At 43.9% G+C, this 10,470-nt stretch overlaps 1 protein-coding gene across 5 annotated transcripts in view; it reads right to left on the bottom strand.

Moving 5' to 3' along the window:
• NSDHL (NAD(P) dependent 3-beta-hydroxysteroid dehydrogenase NSDHL) overlaps positions 1 to 10,470 on the bottom strand; it is a 30,136-nt gene that overhangs the window by 13,062 nt on the left and 6,604 nt on the right. For 2 of the 5 annotated variants that reach the window (XM_040467451.1, XM_040467448.1), the window contains exons 2-3: positions 8,440 to 8,551; positions 4,570 to 4,728 (exon numbers count right to left, since the gene is read on the bottom strand). In XM_040467451.1, coding sequence (XP_040323385.1) covers positions 4,570 to 4,728; positions 8,440 to 8,511 — 231 coding nt within the window. In that variant the 5' untranslated portion in view covers positions 8,512 to 8,551. Of the gene's footprint in view, positions 1 to 4,569; positions 4,729 to 8,439; positions 8,552 to 9,410; positions 9,479 to 10,470 lie in introns of all 5 variants that reach the window. The other 3 variants (XM_040467449.1, XM_040467453.1, XM_040467450.1) reach the window with 3 other exon arrangements.

The following is a 10,470-nucleotide window of genomic DNA, read 5'->3' on the forward strand; positions in this document are numbered from 1 at the left end:
TGCAATCTTGACCTTGCCTATGTCTGTCTTTATCAAGTTGGTCTGGCAAACTGCAGCCCTGGTTAAATGCAACTCTCTCCTCCCTGCTGGTGCCTGAGTAGCTGAGTGTAGCTGGAGAATACACCATGCTGGCGGGTCTTGCTTTAAGTTTGTGCTTAAAAAAAAAACTTCATAAATAAAAGACTAGCAACCATATCACAGGAGTAGTAGATACTTGAGAGGGCAGTTTGGAAGGAAGCTGAAGTTTGCTAAGGAGTCTCATCTCCTTTGAGAGTACACAGCATTGATCAAGAGAGACAATATCCCTGCCTTCATGGAACTTCCTTTCTCCAGGGATGGCGGGCAGATAAACAAGTAGATACAGAGTATATCAGCTAGTATCAAGTGTTATACAGAAATATAATACAGAGTAAAGGAGATCTAGAGTGGCTTGTGGCTTAGCATAAGTTGGTCGGAGACTTAAATTTAGGGAGCAAGGTTGGTGGTTCACAAAGAGCATTCCTGGTAGAAAGAGCAGTGAGTACAAAGGTCCTGAGGCAGAAACTCGGTGAGTCTGAGGAGTGGTAAAGACACCAGTGTGCCTGGAGCAGAGCAATGAGCAGAGCAATACAAGAGAGGGTTAGGCCAGAGAGGCAGTGAGGGCAAATCATGCAGGACCTCATAGGTGACTATAAGGGCTTACATGTTTGCTCTAAACAGAACTGGATCACTGGAGACTTCTGAACAGACGGGTATCAAGATTTGATTTATGCATTAAAAGGGTGGTGGCTTCGAGAAGCATGGTAACAAATGAAGGAATAAGAAGTTGGTGAATTGGGGATCTATTCGGAGAGTGCAGTCAAAAAGATCTGATGATGAATGGGATGAAGGGTACAAGAGAAAGGAATCAAAGGTAAATGTACGGTGTTTGGCCAAAGCAACTGGAAAGACAGAGTGGGTCATTTATTGAGAGGGAAAGGACTTTAGTAGGCTTGCTGTAGTGGGAGAGGGGGCCTGTAGCAGGGAACCAGGAGCTGAATTTTGGATATGGCAAGTCTAAAATGTCTATTATGTATCTAAATAGAGATATCTGCCTGCTGGACAGATACAGACCAGGAGAGCTACAGGCTGGAGATATCAAGCTGGGAGCTCATCAGCTCCTAGACTGTATTTCATCGGTGAACCAGGGGAGGGGGGATTCACGTGGACACTGAGTGTGCTCAAAGAAAAGAGATCTAAGCAATAAGCTCTGGAGCCTGCCACATTTAGAAACTATAGAGATAAGGAGAACAAGAACCAGAAAAAAGAAATTATAGAGATGAGACAGAATGGCAAGAGGAGAAATGGGCAAGTGGGGTGTCCTAGGCTTGGCCACTGGATCTGGTTTCCTCTAGGCCCCCGATGGCTGTGACAGGGGGCTGTTGGTGACAACCTAGCTGGAGTACTTGTAAGAGACAATGGAATGAAGCAATCAGAGGCGACAAGTGCAAATGGTTCTTTGAGCTCCCCCTATGACACGAGAGAGACAAGTGGGGCAATGGCTGGAGTGGGATCTCCCATCAGGGCGTTTTGCTTTCTTACGATGGGTGAGCCTGCAATATGTCTGTGTGCTGATGGCTATGATTGGGCAGACAGGGATCAATTGCTGATGCAGGAGAGAAAGGCCAGAATCCCTAGCTGAATCACTGGGTAGGAAGAGAGGGGCTCCAGCTGGCACAGATGAGGCACCTGCAGAGCGTGGATGCGGTCACAGGCACCTCAGTGTTATGTGGTGCCATGAGGTATCATGGGACCAGTTTGAAGGCCATGGCCATGAAGAACAAGGCAAAAAACCTTGTATTTTCTTCTTCAGCCCTGTTCAGTGCCCAGAGGCCCCGAGGGAGGAGGGAGAATCAGATTTAACCAGGACTGGGGTTATACCTAGGAAGTACAACCTGATGTAGAAGTTTATGTGTCCACTTGGTGAGGCTCCAGTCCCATCATTCCATCAAATACCTGTCTAGGTGTTGCCATAAAGGTATTTCATGACTGTGGTTAACATCTATAATCAGCTGACTTTAAGTACAGGAGATTATCCTCCATACTCTGTGTGGGCTTCATCCAATTACTTGAAAGGCCTTAAGAGCAAACCCTGAGGTTTCTGTAAGAAATTCTGCCTCAGGACTGCACCATCAGCTCCTGCATGAGTTTCCAGCCGGCTGGCCTGCCCTGCAAATTTCAATCTTGCCAGCCCCACAATCCCATGAGCCAATTTATTTAATTAAATCTTATTCTATCCCTTTCTCCATCTCTCTCTCCCTCTTCCTCTTTATCTACATACACACACACGTTAGTGGTTGTTTGTCTGGAGAACCCTGACTGATACAGACAAGAAGAAAGAGGCAAGGGGGATAAGTGTTATGCAAGAGAGTAAGTCAGCCATGGACTCAAAGGCAGTGAGGACACAAACTGGGTGATGGAGAGTGGAAAAGAGCCAGAAATCTGGGTGTGGTTTAAGAATTGGTAGGTGAAGGTATTAGGTTATGAACTAGAAAGATAGGAGGTGGTGCAGAGTGGGGGGCCTGTAAGTGAGATCATGTTGAGGACACATTTAGTAACGATAACAGGCTCTGGGGCGGGGGATGACAACAGGCCTGGAAGCCAAGAGGCTGAGTGACAGAAGGCCAAGGAGAGGTGAGGTGAGGGTATTGGCAGGGTCATTTGTGTGATTACTGAACTTATCAACAGTTATGATGAGGCTGACCTCGGCCAGGAGCTAAAATCACTAAGAAATGAGATGGAGTCCCCTGGGAAAGGGAACACATGGCTGTGGATGACTGTCCCAAGGAAGGCACTGGGGTATGTACAGTCTGCTGGCACCATATGCACAGCCAGAGGGATCTTAGGGCAGTGAGGAAGTGGCAATGACAAACAAGGAAGACTTCTACCCCATCTCCAGGCTCAGAGGTGTGGGCAGGATGGGAGAGAAGACAGCCTGCGAGGGAAGCTGTGTCCTTAAAATTCAAAGTAAAATAACTATGGCAAATGACGCCAAAGTCAAGAATAAGAGCCCACGGACAGGCTGAAGGAAGCTGTCTGTGATAGAGCATTCTAAATCCATAAGAGAAATAAGGTAAGCCAAAGACAAATGGACAAAGGTTGTTGACAGGCACTTCACAGAGGATCAACAAAGAGCACAGAGTCTGGCCTCCTGAATAGGGAGGGCACATGACTCTAAGCCTCACCAAACTACCATTCCACATTCTTTGGAATGGCGATACCAAAAAGTCTAAGTACACTGAGTGTTGGCAAAGACGTAGAACGATGCGGATCCTACCAACCACACTGCTGGTGTGAACAGAAAACTGATATAGCAGCTTTGTTCAGCAATTTGGCAACATCTAATAAAACTCAAAATATTAATACCCTTATGATGCAAGTAAAGCCTGCAAACATGCTCAGTGAAAGAAGCCAGTCATAAAAGGACATATATTATTGCATGATTCCACTTATATGAAATGCCCAGAGCAGGCACATCTACAGAGACAGGAGACGAGTGGGTTGCCAAGGGCTGGGAGGGCAGGAGAGCAAAAGGAGAACAACTGCTAATGGGCCTGGGATTTTCTGCTGGGATGATGAAAATGTTCTGGAATGAGACCAAGGTGATGGTCACACAACTTTTTAACTACACAAACAACCACTGAATTGTACACTTTAAAAATATGAAGTTTATGGAATGTGAAACATATCAATAAAAAAACCCTGAAAACAAGCGACTGCACTTTGGGGTACATAGGTGACCTTTGAACAACATGGATTTGAACTGCATGGGCCCACTTATATGTGGTTTTGAGGTAAATACAGTACAGGACCATGAATGTATTTTCTCTTCCTGTGGTTTTCTTTTTTTTAATGCTTATTTATTTTTGAGAGAGCACAGAGGGACAGGGGAGAGAGAGGGGGACAGAGGATCCAAAGTGGGCTCTGCACTGACAGCAGCAAGCCCAAAGTGGGGTTCACACTTGCGAACTGTGAGATCATGAGCTAAGCCAAAGTCAGATGCTCAAGTGACTGAGCCACCCATGTGCCCTACTCCTTATGGTTTACTTAACAACATTTCCTTTTTTGTAGCTTACTTTATTGTAAGAATATTGTATATAATACATACAACATACAAAATGTGTGTTAAGTGACTGTTTATATTACCGGTAAGGTCAACAGTAGGCTACTAGCAGTTAAGCTTTTGGGGAGTCAAAAGTTGTACACGGAGGGTCAGTGTCTCTAACCCATGTTGTTCCAAGATCAACTGAATACTCTGGAACAGTAGTCGGCACAGTACAGCCTGTGGACAACGTTGTAAATAAAGTTTTATTGGCACACAGCTGCACCCATTCCTTTATGTACTGACCATGGCTGCTTTTGCACTACCATGGTAGAGTGCAGTTGTACTGACGAAATGAGGGTATGTGTTAAATTCTTTCGTGTAACTTTAAATTTTTTCAAAAAAAATTTTTTTTGAAACAATTTGGCTGACCTCTGAGCAGGGTAAGCCTGGTAGTTTCCCTTTGGGGGCCTGTGGAAAACTGGCAAGGCTGGGTGGTCCATCATTACCTGTTGGTTGCAGAGGTCACCCAGAAAGAAGTGCACCTGGGGATTGTCAAACCCTTGCCGTATATCAAATACATTGACAGCGTAGCCTCTTGCCAGCAACTGCTCCACCATGTGCTGCCCCAGGAATCCAGAGCCTCCAATCACTGTGCACTTACTGGCCTGCAGAAAGAGAGGGATGGGCAGGGGGTATATGAGAATTTGAAGCTATAAAGAACTTTGACTCACATGTTCATGAGCAAGTCCATCTGTTTGTTTGAAATTCTTTTTGAGTCAAGTTGGAAGCTTTATATAATTCTGGTGTTCTATCGCCAGTGGCACCCTCCTCTCCAGAGATAAGTAAGGAGGAAAGAGAGATAGCAGATGATACTGAGATAGACTTTGGCTGGATTGGATGATCTGATACATGCATGCTGTGTGTTTAACGAAAGGAGCAGGAAACACCTCTGGAAAAAATGAAACTATGTATGATCAAAACTGGACAATACAAAAAAACCCCAAAGTCATACCTTCTTGCTCCTAATAACAGAGCCCTGGGCACTTCTAGAACAGACAGAAACAAAATAAAACACAACACAACATGCCACCCACTCAACTGACAATGTCGACTTAAAATATCAGTAAGAAGAAAGCAAAGTCTATATGCTCGCAGGAGAAAGCCTCTTTTCCTCAAACTGACCATTATAGGGCTGTGCTGTGTGACTTTGGACTTGTCACCTAATCCCTTCCCACCTTAGTATATCCAAGACTGTTGCTGTCTGATGGGATCTCCTGGAGGGGTTGCAGGGAGGATTAGTAAACTGTTAATCAGCCAGGCCCTAGGCTTTGCTTTCCCTTCTCTGAGCTCTGAGCAAACCGACAAATCAGGGAAGAGCTATGATGCTTACATTTCACCTTCTGCAACATGTGCACTTTCTGGGCTAAATTCCAAATCTGGCAACTGGGGATAATGGAAGGACAGAGCACCAGATGCAGGCACTTCAATATTCTGATGCCAGGGAGAATAAAACTGTCTGTTGCACACTGATTAAGCTGGCCCCAACAGTCTCCAAAGGAGGACCAGTGATATCCATCCTCCCTGGGGTCTTTCTAAAACTGTATCTGGGCTTTCTGAAAATGACAAACACCCATTTTCCCTAAGCTCATGTACAGTAAATCAAAGTTGGGAGTGTGGAAACTAAAGATATTAAAGAAATTCTGATCCTGATTAGAAAACAAACAAACAACCCCTCTATTTATCCCTTAAATATCTATACAATTGAGTTATGCAGGAGACTTCAGAGGTGTCAGGGCCCCTACTACAGACTCGCCCCTCCCAACCTAGTATCCCATGGACTGCCATTTTTACTGGAGTCCACTGGGCCACCCAGAGATGGTTCTGGAGCTTAAGCATCATTTGTTCAGGCACGTGTAACCTACTGATGTAATCAGCTTCACTATTCCACACCGCACCCCACCCCCAACAAAATGATCTCTTCAACCCATTTTTGTCTAGGTTTTGTTTGATTACTCTCATATACATATAATCACACCATGCTAAATAATTTGTACCTTGACTGGAATTTCTAAGATATTCCCAGGACATAGGCAAATTAAATACACAAATTCCATTTGACCCTCATTTTGGCTATACCTTCTCCTTCCCTCAAGTCAGCTGTATAGGTAAATGTAGGTTGTTTAGAATAACTCTGAGCCTCCCTGCTCCCCAAACTGATTTTTCTTGGTTTGCTAAAAGCTTGCCTTAGTTCAAAGAGGTTCAAACTAGACATGTTTTGATAGTATCCCAAAGGATTTCAGATTCTTGTTATCTAGCATCTCTAGTTACAATTGTTTCATAGTTCGATGGTCTATTTTAAAAAATCAAATAACCTTTCTATTATGTCCAGTGCAATTTCCTTTCATGATTTTATTTATTTATTTTTTAAAGTTTATTTATATTGAGAGAGAGCACGAGCATGAGTGGGGAAGGAGCAGAGAGAGGGAGAGACACAATCCCAAGCAAGCTCTGCACCGTCAGTGCAGGGCCTAATGTGGGGCTTGAACTCATGAACCACGAGATCATGACCTGAGCCAGAATCAAGACTGAGCCACCCAGGCGCCCCTGTTTTTGTTTTTTTTTTTTTAAATCATTATTATTATTTTGAAATGTGGCACCAATATTGCTTGGAACGAGTGGGCCAATGGCTATTCCACAGAGAGTTGTGTAGTGATGAGAACTGAACTGACATTTACCCCAGGAAAGTCAGGTGTGTGATGGGCCAACGTCTTTAATCACACCTATAACACCACATGGTTAGAGATCATATGAAATAACCACTTACGTTTTATGGCCATGAAAGATGATGCAGAGGAAGTGGGCACAGTGGACAAGAAGGAACATGTACTAACAAGAATAAAACTCTGGACTGTAAACAGGTAATGAGACTCAAGAATGGGTTACTGAGAGAAGTTATAAAATCAACATCTTGGAGAGAGTTTTAAGAATAGAAAAGAAAGCCATCTAAATGATTTTAATTGCAATATGACCTTGAGGTAAGAGAATGATCTAGGCCCCTGGGTTTCTTTTAACCTGTTCTGTTTTCCTTTGTCTCTAGCAGTGGGCCTCTTTTCAGAGAAGTCTTACACAGAACATATATATAAGGTAAGATGAAAGTGTTCTTTTTAAATTTTTAACTTATACTTCTTATAAAGGCAACCAGTGAGAAAGAACACCATGACACAACCATTGAAATATAATTTTTTTGGTTGCTGAGTATCAATAAAATCCTAATTTATACAAACAAGGAACTAGATGGCAAGGGACTCTGATGGTTCATCTGAACATTAGAATCTCACATTAACCTTCTATTATAGAGGCACAGAGGAGGCTTTATTCTGAGCTACCCACCAAGACAAGTGTGATCTAGTGGGGAAACTCCTGGGCATCTTTAATTTATTAACATTTGATCTAAACACATTTTATCTTGACGTGATTTCATTTCTGAAACGTTAGCATTCATCAAAAATGAATCAAACCAAACCTATGCAGACCTACATGAAGAACCTCCAGGAGCCCTGACAATTCCTTAAAGTCCTTTCTGATACTTGCAATGCTAGATCTTAGGAGTCCTTGCTACTGCCAGTGTGGTTGCTAGGGAAGCCTTCTGCCATTCCAACCAAAAGCCTAGTCTAGCCTGTTGAAGGCCACATGAAGGCAAACTGAGGCACCCAGCCAATGCCAGCAGTTACTGCCAGGGATGTGAGTGAGGCCGCTTGGAACTCACACCTCAGGGTGGGGTCCCCTTGACTGCAGGTGGGTGGGTAAACCCAGAGGGAACCAGCCAAGGACTCCCAAGTGGGGCCAGCCTGAATCACAGAATCAAGAACAAAGAAATGGGTATGGTATTGTTTTAAACCACTATGTTTTTTTTTTTTTTTTTTTTAATTTAAAAATTTTTTTTTCAACGTTTATTTATTTTTGGGACAGAGAGAGACAGAGCATGAACGGGGGAGGGGCAGAGAGAGAGGGAGACACAGAACTGGAAACAGGCTCCAGGCTCTGAGCCATCAGCCCAGAGCCTGACGCGGGGCTCGAACTCACGGACCGCGAGATCGTGACCTGGCTGAAGTCGGACGCTTAACCGACTGCGCCACCCAGGCGCCCCTAAACCACTATGTTCTAACACTGTTACACAGCAATAAGTAACTGAAACCTTGAATATATATGCATATATGTGTGTGTATGTGTATAAACTCAACATTAATTGATTTGATAAATGTACCAAATACAATTTTTAATCCACAGGTAATATCAGTGGCTTCCTGGTATATATGTGCTCGACTTTCCCCTTATCTGGTTTTGGTTAACCTTTTTTTTTGTGTGTCAGTACTCACATTTGGAATGTCTTCTGTCAAATGTGTCCGTGTGACCTGGTCTCTCATTGGCTCACCAAATGCTTGTTCCATTTCAGCTCCAAATAACGTTATGTTTGCGATGAAGTTTTCTCTTCATAAAGACATATTTAGAGACAGACATTTATATAATATCAACTGAAACATTTTTTAGGCATTAGTGTTTTTGTGTGGATGCCATTCCCCTGTCAAGTTTCCACAAAGAGCTGAACCACAGTGGTAGCTATTAAATGAAGCCCTCTGCTTAATATTCCTGTGACAGGCTTCTCTCTGTGGAAAAGGTGTAACTGGGCCCATAACTCACTGCATTCTTGGATTAGAGGCAAAATGGGAAGCCAGTTAAATGGCCTCTCTCGTCATTTACAACAAAAGGAGCATCTTTGGCATTGTAGCTTTTTCCATGGCACTCACACATTTCAATTATTCTTGATTTTCCTTGTGTTGATCATTACATTGTGGGAGTGCAGTGGGAAAATGCACAGACCCAGGGAGTGCTGGGTTCTGGTGCCAGCCCTACCACAAACTAGGTAAATCCACTCCAGTCCTGTCTTTCTGCTGCAGCTGAGTTTCCCCGTGAATAAAAGGGACTATGTGCTGCTCATCCCCATGATGCTAAGGCAGGGGGTGCTGGGAGTGGAACAGTATAACAGAAGACAGAGCTCTTCTTGGTGAAATTAAAGCCACCCTGACTATGTGTGGAAGAACTCAGTGTCTGGGGCTGTCAGAAGCCTTCAGGAAGTGCTCAGAGTATGGTGGGGACTGAGCACTTCACAACCAAGACACAACGAAGCATACCAGCTGATGAAAGAACCATAACACCACTCAGACGAGTAGTTTATAAGACCAGATTTTGTGACAGCCCTTAGGATATGCTCCTCTCTTCATTCACCCATAATACTGACTCGCAAACAAAGAGAAGCATTCAATTTTGGGTTAGATGTATTTGGTCTTACGTCTGTTTTCTTGGTAGTGGTCAATTTACTTAAGCCATGGATCTCCTAACATCTGGAGACGGTGAAATCTGTGACAAAGAAAACAGTCCAATTGCGTGCAAAAAGCTAGATTCACAGAACACTTATCAGCGAGAAGGTGGCTGCCAGGCAGCCAACACCAGGGTCTCAAACACCATGACTGCTCCGATCCAATTCCACACCTCTAGTCTGTCTGTCTGTCTGTCTGTCTCTCTCTCTCTCTCTCTCTCTCTCTCACACACACACACACACACACACACACACACACACAAACACATACACACGTTCTTGTAGGAAATGATTTTGTGGCTGGATGAAATGGCCTTGAAATGGGTATTATGAACCTCTGTGTCTGATGGGGCCATTTTACGGAAACATGTTTCTGAAATCATAATGGAAGTTATCAGGAAAATACATTTTAAAACTTCACTTTTCACATAATATATTATGCTAAATGAAATCAGCCAGGCACAAATACCATATGATCCTTTTTTATATGAGATATGTATAGTAGTCAAACTCATATATGTAGAAACAATGGTGGGTGCCAGGGGCTGGGAGGAGGGGGAATTGGGGACTTAGGTAGAGTTTCAGTTCTACAAGAGGCAGACTTCTGGCGATGGATGGTGGGGATGGTTGCACAACAATGTGAAATGAATGCCACTGACCGTACTCTTAAAAGTGGGCTCAGAATAGCTCTGAATGGGAAAATAAGACCCTAAAGAGCAAGATTCAGGGGGCTGGGATTGTTAAGGTTCACACATCAGAAGCCTCAAGTCTTTCTCCTGTAAAATGTTAGTTCTTTGAATCCATTAAAAACCAGTATATTCATACTGAGACAAAGCTTTGAACTAAAAAAACAAACTAGCGGGGCGCCTGGGTGGCGCAGTCGGTTAAGCGTCCGACTTCAGCCAGGTTACGATCTCGCGGTCCGTGAGTTCGAGCCCCGCGTCGGGCTCTGGGCTGATGGCTCAGAGCCTGGAGCCTGTTTCCGATTCTGTGTCTCCCTCTCTCTCTGCCCCTCCCCCATTCATGCTCTGTC

The sequence above is a fragment of the Herpailurus yagouaroundi genome, unplaced genomic scaffold (genome assembly GCF_014898765.1).
Source record: "Herpailurus yagouaroundi ecotype Mexico unplaced genomic scaffold, PumYag 67493, whole genome shotgun sequence".
NCBI lineage: Eukaryota > Metazoa > Chordata > Mammalia > Carnivora > Felidae > Herpailurus > Herpailurus yagouaroundi.